The sequence below is a fragment of the Rhinoderma darwinii genome, chromosome 1, assembly GCF_050947455.1.
Source record: "Rhinoderma darwinii isolate aRhiDar2 chromosome 1, aRhiDar2.hap1, whole genome shotgun sequence".
Classification (NCBI taxonomy): Eukaryota; Metazoa; Chordata; class Amphibia; order Anura; family Rhinodermatidae; genus Rhinoderma; species Rhinoderma darwinii.
This window is the reverse complement of record NC_134687.1, coordinates 78,757,223-78,776,483: the sequence shown is the minus strand read 5'-3', so window position 1 is coordinate 78,776,483 and position 19,261 is coordinate 78,757,223. Positions and strand designations below refer to the sequence as shown.

The following is a 19,261-nucleotide window of genomic DNA, read 5'->3' as shown; positions in this document are numbered from 1 at the left end:
ATTTTTGGTCTGCTATTCTCCAAATCATCCACAAAGTGACAAACGTTGTTATTCCTGATAACCCCGAAGCCACGCTTTTTTTCATTTTTAGTGTGGCCCAATCCACATATAAAAAATGACATGATATTTCCTATTAGCAGCAAAAATGATTATTCCTCTGACCCCCCCCCCCCCCCCCAACCATTGAGAATTGGTACATGGAGGGGACCCAGACACAGAGAACGAAGGAGCTGATTGCTCAGACTCCAGCTGAATCTACTCGATGTGTCAACACTTGTTCCATTGGACTGCCTTCCAATCTTCCTCCACATACCACACCCTATTAGAATGATTGTGCCACCCCTTCTCTCCTTTCCTGTGCTCTCTACCTGGAGTGCTCTTTACCTGGAGTGCTCTTTATATATTCTCTTCCCTGACGTCCCCTTGAATTATCGGGCCTAATCAGCTTGCTGTGAATGACTGACAAATCTAATACATTGCACTACATAACTAGTGCAATGTATTAGAAAAAAAATCTGACAGTTGGACCTTCAAGTCCCCTAGTGGGACTTGAAAAAAAAAGTGTAAGAAAAATAAGTTTTAAAACATATAATAAAAGTTTCAAGTAATAAAATAAAACACAAACGCCCTTTTCCTTTATCAAGTCCATCATTATTGAAAAAAAATAAAAAATAAACCATACATATTTGGTATCACCGCGACCGTAACGGCCTAAACTATAAAAATATTATGTTATTTAGTCGACGCGGTGAACGGCGTAAAAAAAAACTATACCAGCATTTCTGTTTGTTGGTCACTTTGCCCTACAAATACTGGAATAAAAAGTGATCAAAAAATCGCATGTATTCAAAAATGGTACCTATATAAACGAAAGCTCGGCTGACAAAAAAACAAGCCCTCATACAGCTCCGTCGACAAAAAAATGTAAAAGTTATGGTTCACACAACTTGGCGACAGAAAAAATACATTCTTTTTACAAAAGTAATTTTATTGTGCAAAAAGTTGTAAAAAATAAAAAAAAGTGCTATAAATTAGGTATCGCCGGAATCAGACTGACCCGCAGAATAAAGTTAACATGTAGTTTATAACGCATGGTGAACGCTGTTTAAAAAAATAAATAAAAATAGGATAAAATGTGATCAAAAAGTCGCACGTACCCCAAAATGGTACCAATAAAAACTACAGCTCATCCCACAACAAAACAGCCCTCATACCACTACGTCTATGAAAAAATAGAATTAGTTAAGGCTCCAATAAGCCAGGAAAGAAAAAATATGCGGTTTTGCAGGCCCGAGGTGAATATTTCTTCTATTTCAAGAGACGAATTATCAAGACCCTAAAATTAGGGAACAAGGAATGGGAGGGCCCAAACATATCTGCTGGAAGTGAGGGTGACGGATTATACCAGGACAACACTTCCCAGCTAAATTCCCCAAACTGCAAAGGTGCGGAGTGTGGATCAAAAGGGGGATAAGGAAGGACATTTATCAGTGCGACACTCACCTGTGCAGAAAGGATTGTGTCACAGCATAACACACATCTATAGATTATTTTACTGGGTTTTTTAACCCAATTATTATACCACCTGACTATGCCCCAGATGTACTCTGCCCGGCTAACATATGCCCCCATATTATCATCCGAAACAACAGCAATACTCAAACAAAATTACTACCAAGCAAATCCACGCTCCAAAAGCCAAATGGCGCTCCCTCCACTCTGAACTCTACAGCGTGCCCAAACAGCAGTTTCCTTCCACATATATGGCATAGCCATACCTGGGAGAACCATTTAAACATTTTTTGGGCTGTGTGTCTCCAGTAGCATAAGCTGGGCACGACATATTTACCACTGAAATAGCATATCTGAGGAAAAATGTTAATTTTACTTTGCACCATCAGCAACGCAATCATTTATGGAAAAGACCAGTAGGGTGAAAATGCTCACTACAACCCTTAATAAATGCCTTAAGGGGTACAGTTTCCATAACGGGGTTACTTCTCCGGGGTTTCTTTTATTATTTCACATCAGAGCCTCTGCAATTGTGAACCAATACTTTGTAATTCAGCAAATTAGGCCTCAATTTTACATGGTACTCTTTCACTCCTGAGCCCTGTTAAATGTCCAGGCAAAAGATTAGTGCCACATGTAGGGCATTTCTAAAACCAGAAAACACAGCAAAATAATTAGAGCTGTCTTTTCATGGTGGCACAAGCTGAGAACCACATATTGGCGTATCTATGGAAAATCCCATTTTCACTCTGCAACATCGAGTGCACACTAATTTTTCCAAAACACCTGCGGGGTTAACATGCTCACTAGACCCCTAGGTGAATACCTTGAGGGGTGTAGTTTCCAAAATGGGGTCACTTTTTGGGGGTTTCCACTGTTTTGGTCCCACAGGGGCCCAGAAACCAATCCAGCAATATCTGCACCTCAAAAGCCAAATGCTGCTCCTTCCCTACAGAGTTCTGTCGTGTGCCAAAAAAGCCGTTTATGACCACATATGGGGTATTACCGTATTCGGGAGAAATTGCTTTACAAATGTTCTGGTTCTTTTTTTCCTGTATTTCTTGAGAAAATGAAAAAATTTGAGCTAAAACTACGTCTTATTGAAGAAAAGGGATTGTTTTTATTTTCACTGCCCAATTCTAATAAATTCTATAAAAAATCTGTGGGGTCAAAATGCGCACTACATCCCTAGATGAATTCCTCAATGGGTGTAGTTTCATAAATGGAGTAACTTTTTGAGCGTTTTCATTGTTTTGTCTCATCAGGGGCTTTGCAAATGCGACATGGCCTCCGCAAGCTATTCCTGCTAAATGTGATCTCCAAAAGCCAAATGGCACTCTTTCCCTTCTAAGCCCTGCATGTGTCCAAACATCTTTTATGACCACATGTGGGGCATTGTTTTACTCCGGAGAAATTGCTTTAAAATGTTTTGGTGTGTTTTCCCGTTTAGTCTTTGTGGAAATGAAAAAAATTTAGATTTTAATTTTCACTGCCTAATTCCAATATTTTCTGCAAAAAAACTGTGCGGTCAAAATACTTACTATACCTCTAGATAATTTCCTCAACGGGTGTAGTTTCCAAAATATGGTCACTTGTGGGGCGTTTCCACTGTTTTGTCCCCTCAGGGGCTTGCAAATGTGACATGGCCTCCGCAAACCATTCCTGCTAAATTTGAGCTCCAAAAGCCAAATGGCGCTCTTTCTATTCTAAGCCCTGCCGTGTGTCCAAACAGCTGTTTATGACCACATGTGGGGTATTGTTTTATTCGGGAGAAATTGCTTTACAAATTTTGTGGTGGTTTTCTCCTTTAGGAAATTAGAAAAAAATAGCTAAACCTACATTTTCTTAGAAAAAAATGTTGATTTTCATTTTTACGGCCTACTTCCAATAATTTCTGCAATAAACCTGTGGGGTCAAAATGCTCACTATACCCCTAAATAATTTCCCTGAGGTGTGTAGTTTCCCAAATGGAGTCACTCATGGGGGATTTTCACTATTTTGGCACCGCAAGAGCTCTTCAAACCTGACATGGTGCCTAAAATATATTCTAATAAAAAGAAGGCCCCAAAATCCTCTAGGTGCTCCTTTGCTTCTGTGGCCAGTGCTTCGGTCCATTACCACAATAGGGCCACTTGTGGGATATTTCCTAAATCTGCAGAACCTGGGCAATAAATATTGAGTTGCATTTCTCTGGTAAAACTTTCTGTGTTACAAAAAATATGGATTTAGGCCTTATTTACACGAACGTGTGCATTTTCCGCACGTAAAAAACGCAGCATTTTGCGCGCGTTGATCAGTGTTTGGTGCATGTCTGCGTTATTTTCGCTCGTATGGCATCCTTATGTCACGCGGTTTTGACGTTTACAAAATGGAATGAAGACGGTGGTTTTCTTTTTCCAATCATTCCCTGAGCAACTGTTGCGCAAATCACGCACAGCATACGGATGTGCGTCCGTGTGCTGTCCATTGACTTCAACGGGTGCGTGATGCGCAAAAAACGCAGCGGACACACGCTGCGGACACACGCTGCGTGAAAAATACAGAATGTCTGAATGGCCCCATTGACTTGCATAAGTCCGTGCAACGCGCGTGATTTTTACGCCCTTATCACAGACGTGAAATACGCTCGTGTAAAAGGCGTAAAAATTAATCACTGCAAAACAAAATGACATTTGTAAATTTCACCTCTACTTTGCTTTCATTTCTGTGAAACGCCTGTGAAACTTTGTAAATTCTGTTTTGAAAACTTTGAGGGGTGACGTTTTTAAAATGGGGTGACTTATTGGGGGTTCCTAATATATAAGGCCCTCAAAGCCACTTCACAACTGAACTGGTCCCTGAAAAAATAGCCTTTTGAAGTTTTCTGAAAAATGTGAGAAATTGCTGCTAAAGTTCTAAGCCTTGTAACGTCCTAGAAAAATAAAAGGATGTCCAAAAAATTATGTCAATATAAAGTAGACATATGGGGAATGTTAATTAGCAACAATTTTGTGTGGTATAACTATCTGTCTTATAAGCAGATACATTTAAATTGAGAAAAATGTAAAATTGAAAATGTTCGCAATTTTGGTGTTTTTCACAATTAAATACTGAATGTATCGAACATTTTGGCAGTAACATAAATTCCAATGTGTCACGAGAAAACAATCATAGAATCGCTTGGATAGGTAAAATCACTGGCGTAGCTATAGGGGTCGCAATTGCGACTGGGCCCCGAAGCCAGGGGGGCCCACGGCCCCCCGCACCACATCAATAAAAAGTTACTATAGTGACTCGGGCCGCGGGCCCCTGTTACTATAGTAACATACTTTACTTACCTTCCTGGTTCCGGATCGCAGCGGAGGTCCTGACGTCAAGCGCTGTGCCGCGGCCGAAGAGGAAGGTAAGGTTAGCACTGACTGGCGGGGTCCGACTCCCGGGACCCGCCAATCAGCTGTTTTGAAGGGGCCGCAGCACTCGTACGAGAGCTGCTCCCCTTCATTCCTGTCACACTGTGAATCCGTGTCGGCGATTCACAGTGTGAGCGAGTAGTGAAATGAAAGGGAAGCAGCTCTCGTACGAGTGCTGCGGCCCCTTCAAAACAGCTGATTGGCGGGTCCCGGGCGACACATCAGCTATTGATGGCCTATCCTGAGGATAGGCCATCAATGTTTAGGGACTGTACAACCCCTAAGCCTACGATGTAGCAGGCTTAGGGGGCCCATGAGACAGGATCACAGATTGTGTGATCCTGTCTGCTGGGCCCTGTATCTAAGCCAATCACATGGTAGGCTTAGATACATGGCCCATGCGTGATCCTGTCTGCTGGGCCCTGTATCTAAGCCAATCACATGGTAGGCTTAGATACATGGCCCATGCGTGATCCTGTCTGCTGGGCCCTGTATCTAAGCCAATCACATGGTAGGCTTAGATACATGGCCCATGTGTGATCCTGTCTGATGGGCCCTGTATATAAGCCTACCACACTGTAGGTTTAGATACAGGGCTCCAGCACACAGTAATCTTATACTGTATAAGATTACTGTCTGCTGGACCCTGTATCTAAGCCTACGTTGTGGTAGGCTTAGATACACGGTCCCACAGACAGTATCACACATGGGCCCTGTATCTAAGCCTAACACACGTGTTACTAATCATTTTTTGTGTGTTTTCTTACAGGTTCGGTCGTTGGACTACGTCTGATTCCAGGACTACTTCGATGACAGCTTTTTTTTTATTATCAATAAAATGGTTAATGAGGGTTGTGTGGGTTTTTTTTTTTATTTCAATAAAATATTTTTTCTATGTCTTTGTGATTTTTTTTAAACTATATTACTACCGCCTTAGTAATGGCCGCCGGCTGATTGACAGCATCCATTGCTAAGGCGGGGCTTAGTGTTAGCCGGTGCAGAGGCCAACACTAACCCCCTTTATTATCCCGGTACCCACCACCACCAGGGGTGCTGGGAAGAGCCGGGTACGATCCAGTACCTGACCATCTGTAGTGATGGTCGGCCACTGGGGTGGCCGCAGGCTGGTATTATCAGGAGGGGAAAGGCCAAAAACAGTGGCCCTTCCTACCCTGGTGATGCTAGGCTGCTGCTGCTTTATTGTATCTGGCTGGTTATGAGAAATGGGGGGGACCCCACGTCATTTAAAAAAAATAAAAATAAAAAATAATTGGAAAGAACGATGTGCGGTCCCCCCCAATTTTCATAACCAGCCAGATATAACACAGCAGCAGCAGGCAGCATTACCAGGGTGGGAAGGGCCACTGTTTTTCGCCTTCCCCAGCCTAATACTACCAGCCTGCGGCCTCCCCGGTGCCTGACCGTCACTACAGATGGTCGGGTACTGGTTCGTACCCGGCTCTTCCCAGCATCCCTGGGGGCGGTGGGTACCGGGGTAATAATGGGGGTTAGTGTTGGCCTTTGCACCGGCTAACATTAAGCCCCGGCTTAGTAATGGAGGTTGTCAATCAGCCAGCGGCCATTACTAAGGCGGTGATAATAAAGTTTAAAAAGATACAAGCACATAGAAAAAATATTTTATTGAAATAAAAAAACACAACTCTCATTAACCATTTTATTGAAAATAAAAAAAACGCCGTCATTGAAGTCCTCGAATCCGAAGTCCAACAACCGAACCTGTAAAAAAACACAAACACACAAAAATAATCAGTAACACAAAGAAGCAAAACAATTATTATTCTTACCTTTCCTGGGTCCAGCGCTGGAGCCGCAATGTCAGCGAGCTGAGTCCTGTATCTAATCCTATCCTGTGTGATACTGTCTGCTGGGCCCTGTATCTAATCGTATCTTGTGTGATACTGTCTGCTGGGCCCTATATCTAATCCGATCATGTGTGATACTGTCTGCTGAGCCACTGTATCTAATCCTATCATGTGTGATACTGCCTACTGAGCCACTGTATCTAATCCTATCATGTGTGATACTGTCTTCTGAGCCACTGTATCTAATCCTACCATGTGTGGTACTCTCTGCTGAGCCACTGTATCTAATCCTATCATGTGTGGCACTGTCTGCTGGGCCACTGTATCTAATCCTATCATGTGTGATACTGCCTTCTGAGCCACTGTATCTAATCCTATCATGTGTGATACTGTCTGCTGAGCCAATGTATCTAATCCTATCCATAGTTTATAGGGTCGTAGTGCTATAAATATGCTATGCTGTCTCCTATACACACATTTTTTTGGGGCGGACACATATGTATTGGGGCTATTTTCCTGACATTTTAAGCACTGAGGGTATGTTCACATGGCAGCGTCTGTTACGGCTGAGATTCCGGAGCTGTTTTCAGGAGAAAACAGCACCGTAATTTCAGCCGTAATGGCAAGTGCAGGCGTTTTTCGCTCCGTCCATTACGGACAGGCACTTCTTTGACGAGGGCGTCTTTTTTACGCGCCGCCTTTTGACAGCGGCGCGTAAAAAAAAATGACCGTCGGCACAGAACATCGTAAGACCCATTCAAATGAATGGGCAGATGTTTGCTGACGCTTTTGAGCCGCATTTTCGGACGTAATTCAATGCTAAAACGCACGAATTACGTCCGTAAATAGGGAACCCAGCCTTAGTGACGCCCCGGCTGCTAGTGCTGCATTGTTGGGTCACTTAGGAGACCCAGCGATGCAGCTGAAAGCTGCGGACCATCGGCCATGAGAAGTTTGCGGGGGGGGGGGCAGTAAGAATTTTTGCATCGGGGCCCATGAGCCTTTAGCTACGCCCCTGGGTAAAAGCATTCCGGAGTTATTACCACATAAAATGAAACATGTCAGATTTGAAAAATGATCAAAAGTGGCTAAAGAGGTAAGGGGTTAATATCTCCTACAACAGAAATATATATTTCTGGTTAATAAGATATTGGCAGGAGCAGGTGTCACTATCACTACAGTGTAACTCTGATGACGTCACCCAATAATGGCATTCAAAATCTTATAGTTCTTTACTGTGAGAAAGTGAATGCCTACCATATATTTAAAAGCTGCACTGGTTTCTAGGAAAACAATTGTATATTTATAATGTAAATCTGTAATTCATGGCTTAGTGGATCAAAATGCTGCAATTATACAAGTTTCTGCAAGGTCTCTCTTCGACCAGATGAAATATGAGATTTAAAACAGATTTCTCACACAGTCAGGACCAGCTTGTAGTCATTATACCATTACATTGTATGTGAACAGACAATAATCCCCAGAGACGCATTTCTTTGCTAAGGCATCTTTGGAACTTCAATTATGACCACATCATTCAAACATCTGAAGTAGAAGAGAGACAAACGCTTGATGTGGTGGACATAACTGTCATATGGTTCCATAAAACATTTACGTACAATGTTATTTTACTATCGAGCTTCACTACGTCTTCAAAACCTATATAGGTCTCCATGTTTTATTGCATTTTCAGCTTTGATTCCCGCATTTGTTCCTAGACAAGACCCTAAACCGCAAGCATTATTGTCATTAACATTTTATTATTTCTTAAAAGTGGATCACATCTTCCAGAAATTCTAGAAATCCTCAGACAATGGCAGTGTCATTGAAGAAAAAACATGGTGATATCACAAATAGAATGAAGTCATTATATACCAAGACTCATCATTCATGGATAAATTGGCAGTAAATGGATTTCTGGGTACTCCATTGAAATCATTAGGTTTCACTGTGTCATGTTGGGTGCGTGAACCCACTGGGCCGTACCGCCTTGACGGCATGGCAGCTGGCCAACAGGGCGCAGGTCACAGTCTATAGTTTGTATAGTGTACCTGTGGCAGCTCAGACAGTAGCAATGACAGGCTCGGCTGGGACATAGGCAACAGGCAGACGTCAGGCGTGGAATACAGCACAGCATGACTACAGCTCAGTACGGCACTTGACCAGCTAGCACGGGATACAGGATACAGGTACAGGAATGGGGAACACTGGAAACTGGGAAATACTAGGAGATAATTTGTTTGAACATAGGATACGACAACAACGCTCATGCATGGGAGGAAGGGGCTTCTTATAGTCCAGGGTACTCATTGGCTAATTTTGCCATTTAACTCCGGTGCCCTACAGGACCCGGCCAAGGTAAGCAGAAGTGAGCGCTGGCGTCTCCTGAGGAGGAGACTGGGGACAGCGCTCGCAGACCCATGACTGCGGCCGTCATGAAGTGAGTGAGCCTGACGGCCCGCGGCCATGGACATGACACCCTGCTTGCCTATTCCCAGTTACTGAAATAACCAGATGAGAGGCCAATAAAAACTGATGGGGTATTAGGCCTCATGCACACGACCGTCGCACATGGACACGGCAATTATTTTCAATGAGCCTGGAACGCAGAATACGGCCGTAATAAGACTTGCACGTTCTTTCTGCGGTTTGGGCTCCTGGGCCATGCACGGTCCGTGAAAACCACGGTCGTGTGCATGGCCCCATACGAATGAATGGGGCCACAATTCTCCCGTGGATTTTCAGAGGAATTGCGGCCGCAAAAGCACGTTCGTGTGCATGAGGTCTTAGGGTTTGTTCACACGGAGGCTGAAAAAAAAACTATCCGCAATCAACGTCAAGAACATAAAAAAAATTTAAGCTGTTCTTTAATGAATATGTGTATTTTGATGTCATTTGACACACTTTTTCATGTGTTTTAAGCCTCCCACACAACTCATAAAACATACCAAGAATTGACAGTTATTACTAGCTGTATCAGGGCTTGTTTTTTGTGGAGCAAGTTGTCGTTTTTCATGGCACCATTTATTGTACCGCATAATGTACTTGGAAGCTGAATTTTTTTTTTTTTTAAATTTATATGTTTTATCTTAGAAAAAAAAACTATTTGCTATATTCTAAGAGCCATAACTTTTTTATTTTTCCATCAATTTAGCAGTGTGAAGGCTACCATTTGGGGTACATGCAACTTTTTGATCACTTTTTATAAAAAAAATTTTTGAGAGCTAAGGTAACCAAAAAACAACAATTTGCGTGTTTTATATATTTGTTTTTTTACGTTTACCAAGCGGGTTAAACAACACTATATTGTGAGAGTTCGCACTTTTACAAATGCAGCGATACCAGTTATGTTAACATTAAAAAAAAATTAACATTGCTTTAGGGGAAAAATTATGAAAAGGGGGGTTTTTGAACGTTTAATATTTTTTAGTTTTTTGGAACATTAAAAAAAACTTTAACTGTTTTTTACTTTTTTTTCTTTAGTCCCCCTAGCGCACTTGAACCAGTGATTGTTGGATAGATTGCATGATATACTGCAATACTAATGTATTGCATTATATCGAGATACTGACAGTCTCCTTTAATGCCCTGCCAGAGGCAGGGCTTTAAAGGAGTATAAAGATGGCAGACCTGGGGGCCTTCATTAGGCCCCCAGGCTGCCATGACAACCAATGGCATCCCCAATCGCATCATGGGAGGGGCAATGGCGCATTGGAGGGAGGCGCCTTCCCTGATTCTAACAATTTAAATGCCGCGGTAGCGGTTGTGTTGGGGCATTTGGGGTGTTAAATGGGCGGAATCAAAGTGATCTTTGATTCCACCCATTGCAGTGAGGTGTCGGCTGTATTACACAGATGTCATCCGCTGAGTATGGAGTGCGCTCAGCCCTTGAGCCCACCCCATACTTCCCCTTAACGGCTGTCACGTAATAGTACGTGACATGTCATTAAGGGGTTAAAGAATAATGTAGAAACTCCAGTGTATGCCTTGTGTATACTGGTTTGATTTGATGTGCCATTTAGATGTTGTCTACAATCTGGATTCCTGCTTCCCCTCTGATATGGTTCTTCTAATGCAGCTTACATTTTCCATTATGCCTCTGACTTTGCAGAGGGGGCAGAGCGTCATCACTAAGCTCTTGCTCTGCTCTGAGTCCTATCTAAGTGCTGCAAGTGATAGATCAGTGCCATAGAACTTCGGTACTCACACTGCAAAGTATCAGTGAATCCTATGTGATGCAGCTTCAGCCTGTCTCCCCTGCCTCCTGCTAGTGAAAGATCAGTGACATACTGTGGAACTGCTGTCCCCTAAATCACACTGGATCATGTCTCCCCTACCTCCTGCATGTGATAGATTTCTCTCTGTTGGTTTTTGCACAGGGGGCAGTGAGGAGAAGAATCTTATAGAAATACAGTAGAGATTCTGCGAACATCCACACAGATGTATTATAGAGAGTCAGTTGGAGGGGAGTTTTATACCTCTTCAGCTAATCTTTGTATAGACCATTTATATCACTGCACTCCTGGTCCCTTAGATAGGGAAGAAATAATCTCTTCAGCAGCACTATAAGGAGGGTGGAGCTGGGTGGGGAGATGAAGGGTCTCAGAGCTGCCAGGTGGGATTTGATTGCTGATGGTGTATGCCTGTAGTTCACAGGAAGTCATCTACACAGGGAAAAGTGACCTCCTGTCTACACATGAGAGCATGATGTTATGGAAATATAAGTTTGAGCATTTTTCTAAAGGCTGCTGGAGTCTGCCAGGAGAGAGCATGCATGTAAAACTGCAACCTCAAATCCGTAACTACTCGGATCCACAAAGTCTAAGGCTACTCTAAGGTGTTTGCCAGAGCCGACTGCAAGGTGGGATGGTCTTTGCTGCTTAGAACCCAGGTTGTCTTAGCAGAGTACTGTTGGATTAGAGGTGCAATGCAGGCAAACCTGAGCTTGAAACCAGACAGCCAGAGGGTTAACTGAAAGTCCAAAACTAGAGCAAGGGGTAATCAGGCAAAGCAAAGGTCAAAATCAGCCAGGAGCAGATAATCAGAATCGGTAAGCAGAGGGAAAATGAGAGACAGTATTCACGAGGTCCAGAATTCAGAAGTGAAGGAAATGTCAGGAACTTGATCAGAACACCAGAAGTTAGGAGAATCACAAGCAAGGGAGTGGTGGAAAAAGTTGGGATTAAATACTAATCCACACCTGACAGGTAGAAGTACAAACAAAATAGATAGGCTCAAGGTAAAACAGACACGCCCAGAAGCCAGATCCGTAGTCATGGTAGGCATTTCCTAACACATGGTCAGACTGAGATCACAAGACACAGCTGCTCATAATGAAAAGATTCAAAATGTATGGATGCAGCTGAGCTATAACATTGCTGGTGAGATAGCATGACTTGTGAAAAAAAAAAAAAAAATTGCCAGATTGCTTATTTAGCTTCTTTTTTTTTTTTTCATTCCATTCATTGGTGGGGTCTTGGTTCACAAAACCTCATTCATTTTATTCTCCGCCATGTCTAACAAAATGTCTAAACATGAAAACTGGAGAACCCGTCTAAATCGTTCATCCTAGAAAGTCGCATACCGTATGTCATACTGTTACAGTATAATGGTGGTCCCACAATGCCCTCACAATGATTACAAAGAGCAAAGTTCAAAAGAAAAGTACAACACTTTTTTATTAATGCTTGGAGTTTGTATGTTCTTCCAATCTCAACATAGGATTTCTCCGGTTTTCTCACACACTCCAAAAACGTACTGGTAGGGTTATTGGCATCCTATGAAAATGGTCCTAGTGTGTGTGTCTGAGACATGGAAATTAGATTGTGAGCCCCATTGGGGACAGGGACTGATGTGAATGGTAACAATCTCAGTACGGTGCTATGGAATATGTCTGCTTTATATAAGCAACTGGAATAAAATGTTTTAATAATCAATCAAAATGTCAAAATATTGCACTGCGCTGTAACAATCAATAGCAGTTCATATGCAGAAGAACAGTTAAAGAGGCTCTGTCACCACATTATAAGTGGCCTATATTGTACATGATGTGATCGGCGCTGTAATGTAGATTACAGCAGTGTTTTTTATTTAGAAAAACAATCATTTTTGATGGAGTTACGACCTATATTAGCTTTATGCTAATGAATTTCTCAATGGACAAGTGGGCATGTTTTACTTGTTGACCAAGTGGGCGTTGTACAGAGGAGTGTATGACGCTGACCAATCAGTGACCAATCAGCGTCATACACTTCTCTCCATTCATTTATACAGCACATAGCGATATAGCTATATTGCTATCTGCAGCCTCATACACACACACTAACATTACTGCAGTGTCCTGATAATGAATATACATTACCTCCAGCCAGGACGTCATGTGTATTCAGAATCCTGACCACTTCCCTGCACGTCTCTGTGATTTACAGCACAGCACGCGTAGTCTCGCGAGATTACGCTGTAAACTGTCATTTACAGCGAGTTCTCACTGTGCTGTGCTGTAATTCACAGAGACGTGCAGCGAAGTGGTCAGGATTCTGAATACACAGCACGTCCTGGCTGGAAGTAATGTATATTCATTGTCCGGACACTGCAGTAATGTTAGTGTGTGTGTATGAGGCTGCAGATAGTGATATAGCTATATCGCTATCTGCAGTGTAAATGAATGGAGAGAAGTGTATGACGCTGATTGGTCACTGATTGGTCAGCATCATACACTCCTCTGTACAACGCCCACTTGGGCAAAAAGTAAAACACACCCAGTTGTCCATTGATAAACTCATTAGCATAAAGCGAATATAGGTCATAACTCCATCAAAAATGATCGTTTTTCTAAATAACAAAAACACTGCTGTAATCTACATTACAGCGCCGATCACATCATGTACAATCTAGGCCACTTATAATGTGGTGACAGAGCCTCTTTAAATAAGGGTTCCACAATATAATAAAATATGTGTTGGTATTTGTCTTGGCTCTATATGTTATTAAGGATTGCACCTTTATCCAAAGTTTGACCTACAAAAATGAACTTGTAATAATCTAATACTATCATATTGTAAGCTACACACTACCCACATATTCACACACATATATTGCTAGAATTGCACAGTAAAAAATTGTGTACACTTTGTAGAAAGGTGCCGTCTTTTCTAACCTGAATATTTAAGTAGAATATAATCTCTTTTAGTAACAAGTAGAACACAGAACATTGTGTAATCATAACTGCTCCTCTACATAAGAACTGCTTTGTATTGATGCAGCGCAGAGTAATATTTTGACATTTAAATGGGTTGTATTTAGAGTAGAATAAAAGCCCTTTTACACGGGCCAAAGATCGGGCAAATGAGCGGTCATATGAATACTTGTTTACGATCATTGCCCTGATCGACTGATTGTATCGTTTATGCAGCACGAAATATTATCATTGTCCACAGCACATCCCTCTGTGTAAACAGGGAGATGTACTGCCAACATGATGGTAATGCATGGGGACGAGCGATCGCAGTATCGAGCGTTCATCCCAAAACGTAGCTCGTTGTTACGGTCAAGATTGGCGTGTAAAAGGAACCATAAGTTATTGGTGTTTTGCCCCAGGGTTTAATCCCGAGTACCATATAATTTTGCACATGGTGTTTCCATAGTTGCATTTGTCTTGGATTAAACATCGGTTAGGGGCAGAATGATCAGATGAAAATGTAAGGTAGTACAGTCAGTCCAGTAGTGCTATATAGTAATTACATGGCATAAAATGAAATAGGACACTGTATTTGAAAAGAACAAGAATGAGTCAAAACCAAGAATAAGTGCATTTTCCATTATGACTTGATGGGGGCAAATAAGTTGGGGATTTGAACTGTCTTTTAACCCCTTAACGACCAAGGACGAAAATGAACGTCCTGGTCGGCTGCTAGTTCCCGCACCATGACGTTCATTTTCGTCCGCATTTCAAACTGTCACTCTGTGTAAACACAGAGTGACAGACCCGCGCTGACAGCTGTCCTAGACAGCTGAGACATCAGTCTCGCCGGACAGCGGACCATCGCCGCTGATTTCGGCAGTTAACCCCTTAAGTGCGGCGACGGATTGCCGTCGCCGCATTTAAGTGGTTTGAAGCATATCAGCAGCCCCCACGAAGTGATCGTGGGGGCTACCGATGCTTGTCACGGCAATCGGAGGTCAGATAATGACCTCCGGGTTGCCATGTACAGAAGCCTCGGAGGAACAGCCTCCGGCCGTTCCTCCTCTGCTTCCTGTCAGTGTGACAGTCACGTCACAATGACAGTTAGAGTACATTACACTACATGTGTAGTGTAATGTACTCTAGCAGCGATCAAAGCTGCAAGACTAAGGCCTCATGCACACGACCGTGGTGTTTTTCTGGTCCGCAAATTCCAGGACCGTGTTCCGTGGAATGTCATCCGCAGTTCATCCGTATGTAATCCGCAGTTCATCCGTATGTAATCCGCAAAAATGCGGATGAAAAAAAAAAAAAAAAAAAAAGGACTTTTAAACAGGATGCCAAAAGCTTGGTCAAACCCCCTTTAGAAGGTCACATGATCGCTCTGGAGCCATTTCCTGCTGCATTTTTCCTGATCTTTGCTTTGTGCGAGTTCAGTGAGATTGCGCTGCTGATATAGCTGTGGTTTTTGTCAGTTACTCACTGCGAACATGTCTTCTGATGATGTGGATGATGTACTCCTGCACTGGCTCCTCTCCAGGCGATTTGGACAGCAACCACCAATGCTGGACGAAGAACCGAGGAGGAGATATTCGGTTCACCCCATTATCTCACAACGGCTTAGGAAGGGGCATTTTAACATGCTGTACTCAGACCTGCGGCAGCACCCGGACAAGTTCCTCAGCTACTGCCGTATGTCCGTGCAAACTTTTGACTGTCTGCTGGCGGACCTTCGTCCTGGACTGATCTTCCAGGACACCACCATGAGACGTTGCATTTCTCCAGAGGAACGCCTGATGGTCACTCTGAGGTAAGAAAACCTAAATCCCCTTCTACGACATGTCTCTACCCTGCAAACAATATTAGTATACTTGTCCCCTGTTCATATTGCCGCCTTGCCACCGTGTTGCAGATATTTTTCCTGTATGTGCATATTTTGTTATATATGTTTTTTTTTTTTTTTACAGATTTCTTGCTACCGGCAACTCCTTTGCATCGCTACATTTCCAGTTTCTGCTGGGGTGCTCCACTATTTCGAAGATTGTCAAGCTTACCTGCGAAGTCATCTGGCAGCAACTTCGAGCAGCAGTTATGCCAAAGCCCAAGCCAGAGGACTGGATTCGGATTGCCGATGGCTTCTTCCAATCAGCACAGTTTCCCAACTGTGTTGGTGCGCTAGATGGTAAGCACATCCGCGTAAAAAAGCCTGCTCACTCAGGGTCTCAGTATTTCAATTATAAGCAGTTTTTCTCGGTGGTGCTGTTGGCCTTGGCTGACAGTGACTATCGGTTTATAATTGTCGATATTGGGGCCTATGGAAGCTCTGCGGATGCTGGCATCTTCAGGGCTTCCAGAATGGGTGAACGTCTAGCATCTAACCAGCTCGACCTTCCGGAACCTAGACAGCTTCCAGGATCTACAGGACCACCAGCACCCTTTGTCATTGTGGGTGATGAAGGTTTCGGACTGTCCCCTCACCTGATGCGTCCATTCCCTAGGCGTGGCTTAGATGAACAGAGGCGCATTTTTAACTACCGCCTTACACGTGCAAGACGGTATGTGGAGTGCGCCTTCGGAATTCTAAGCAGCAAGTGGCGTGTGTTCCAGAGCTCCATTCAGATGAATCCTGAAAATGTGACAAAGGTTATACAAGCGTGTGTTGTCCTCCACAATTTTCTGAGGATTCATGAGTCGGCAGTGGACGCAGAGCTGAACCATTTCTCTACTAATTACATCCCTTTGGACTACACACCACATGGAAGACCTGGAGTGTCTGGACTGGCAGTCCGTAATTTGTATACAGACTATTTTGTATCACCTGAGGGAGCAGTTCCTTGGCAAAGGGATGTGCTTCGTCTGCCAAATTAAAATTTGAGAGGGACTGTTGTATTTCCGGTTTATGTTACAAATGTTAGTAGTTAAAGTTGCAGTAGTAGAGTAGGGACTCGCAAGAGAATGAGGACCCTTGACGCGGGTTGCGAGCTAATGTATTTCTGTTTTGGTTTTTTTAATTCTTTATTAATTTAAAAAAACAACAAAACGATTATTTGCATTTGGCAGAAATGCAGACCAATACCTCATTATGTTTTGCAATAATAATAAAGACAAACACATAATTAACTATAAACTTATTTTATTTCTTGCATAAAATAGTGTCAACAAACATAAACAAAACTATGTTATATAACTAAATTATAAATTGTAAAAGGATTGCGAAGGTGCAGGTTCATGATGTGGTCGTGGAACTGACTCCCCCTGCTGCATGTGCCCATACTGTTGCTGAGAAGGTCCTGGCATGCCATAAACTGAACGATCGTCACTGAATAGCGGCATTGAGTCACATATGACGGATGCTGGATGCCTTGCGCGGTTGCTGCAGGTGCTGGAGGGACAGAGTTGAAGGTGCTTGCATCACACCCCCGTCTATGAAACTCGATGGCCTGATGCATTGCACGTGGGTCAGGATGTGTCGCAAATATTTCCACGACTTCCATTAGTGCTGTTTGGCACCTTATCTGTCTGGAAATTGGCACTCTTTTAAGAATATTAGAGAGAGCGCGACAGAAGGTGCCCTCTTCAGTTTCAGTAGCTCTTTTCTCCAAGTGCTCTAATACACGCAAGTCGACTTCCTGCCTTGGCTCTGTACGTGTTGGACCTTTGGCAGAACGTCGACGTTTACCTCGGGGTATAATTTCTTCGTCCGCGGCACAGACTGGATTATCCACTGTTGTTGGTTCCGCTGTCACAGGAGTGGAAGTGGACCTAGCAGTCCCCAAAGCTACGTCAGGCTCTTCAATTTGAGTCTCATCAGAGTCTTCTTCTTCCTCCAGATTTTCCTTGGTTCTGTTTGAAAATGAAAACATAATGTTAGGGAATTTTTGTAGTAATTTAACGTCATGTCTACAGCTGGGCAAATACACTATGTATGCATCACTACATGCAGAGCCCTAACTAGGAAAGACAGGGCCGCATAGCAAACTTTTGACTGGGGCCATCCCTCCACTGGGTGTCACCCCCCCCCCCCTTGTAGATAGTGCCTTTTTTGCTGCCCCCACCCCTGTAGATAACGCCATACAGCCCCACACTGTACACTGTATGGCATTATCTACCGGGGTACTATATGGCGTTATCTATAGGGGGACTGTACGGCGTTATCTAGTGAGGGGGCTGTATGCCGCTAACGCCATACAGGCCCCCCTCCCCGCCCCCCGGACAAATGCCACCTATAGTGTGTCCTACAAATACATGCCTTATCGCTGGCAGCGATAGGGTGAAGGGGGGACTGAAAGTCCCCTTAAGTTCTGCCGTCTGCACATCTCCCAAAAATTGAAAGGAGCGCTGGTTATGTATGCGCACAAGCACGACTTTGGCTCCATTCATTTTGACGGAGCTGGCGAAAGTACGAGGTTTGGGATGGAGAAGTTCAGGGTACTTTCTGTCCCCCGTTCTCCCTGTCAATGCCAGCGATCACACATGTATCCCCTATTCAGTGGTTAGGGGATACATGTCTGTTGTTTAATGTCAGAGCGGGGAGATACCTCCCTGCTCAGCCGTAGTGTTCAGTTGCGTCCCGCTGTAGCCGTCATAGCGGCTGCTAGCGGAGCCTCCGGACATGGTGGAGTCCCCTCATGCCGCGGTCCCCGTAGCAGTCGCTACGGCTGCTACAGCGGTACTTACACAACTGGCTACATGGGCAGACTACAATGATCAAAGTATATAAGCAATACTTACGGGCCAACCTGCATTACATCAAGAAGAAACGAAAGTTGTTTGGTGTACATGTATGGCTTTTTTTTCAGACGTCCGTCTCCGCTCTTCCCCTTGTCATTCATCTCACGCTTTAATTGGTCTCGGCACGTGTTCCAGCGTGTTTTGTCGTTTTCGACTATGATATAAAATAAACCAATCACAGATCAACATTTTAGAAGAGTACATTACTAGATATTAGGAAATGTTGTTTATTATATGAAAATGATGCTGCAAACAAATCTGCACCTACATTTGCATATTTGACAGGTAATTCCGACGTTGCAGAAACTACAGCAGACTTGCCACGTTTTCCATGTGCCCACACGACAGCGTCCGTAACGGCTGAAATGACGTTGCTGGTTTCAGGAGAAAACATCACCCGTAATTTCAGCCATAAAGGCATGTGCTGGCGCTTTAACGCAGCGTCCTTTACGGACGTAATTGATTTTCATAGGAGCCCATGAATAACGGCTCCAATTATGGCACAAGAAGTGACAGGTCACTTCTTTGACGCGGGCGTCTATTGACGCGTAAATATACACGCCGCTTGAACACACAAACGTCAGCCCATTGCTTTCACTGGGCAGATGTTTGTCAACGCTATTGCG

General features: G+C 43.5%; 1 protein-coding gene across 1 annotated transcript; it reads right to left on the bottom strand.

Annotated features, from left to right (window-relative positions):
* Positions 1 to 17,083: 17,083 nt before the first annotated feature.
* LOC142655662 (uncharacterized) lies at positions 17,084 to 18,777 on the bottom strand. The gene is made up of 2 exons (XM_075830537.1): positions 18,636 to 18,777; positions 17,084 to 17,747 (listed from the first exon to the last, which is right to left on the bottom strand). The coding sequence occupies exons 1-2, from the start codon at positions 18,734 to 18,736 to the stop codon at positions 17,084 to 17,086; spliced, it is 765 nt and encodes a 254-aa protein (XP_075686652.1). The 5' UTR covers positions 18,737 to 18,777.
* Between the last annotated feature and the right edge of the window lie 484 nt (positions 18,778 to 19,261).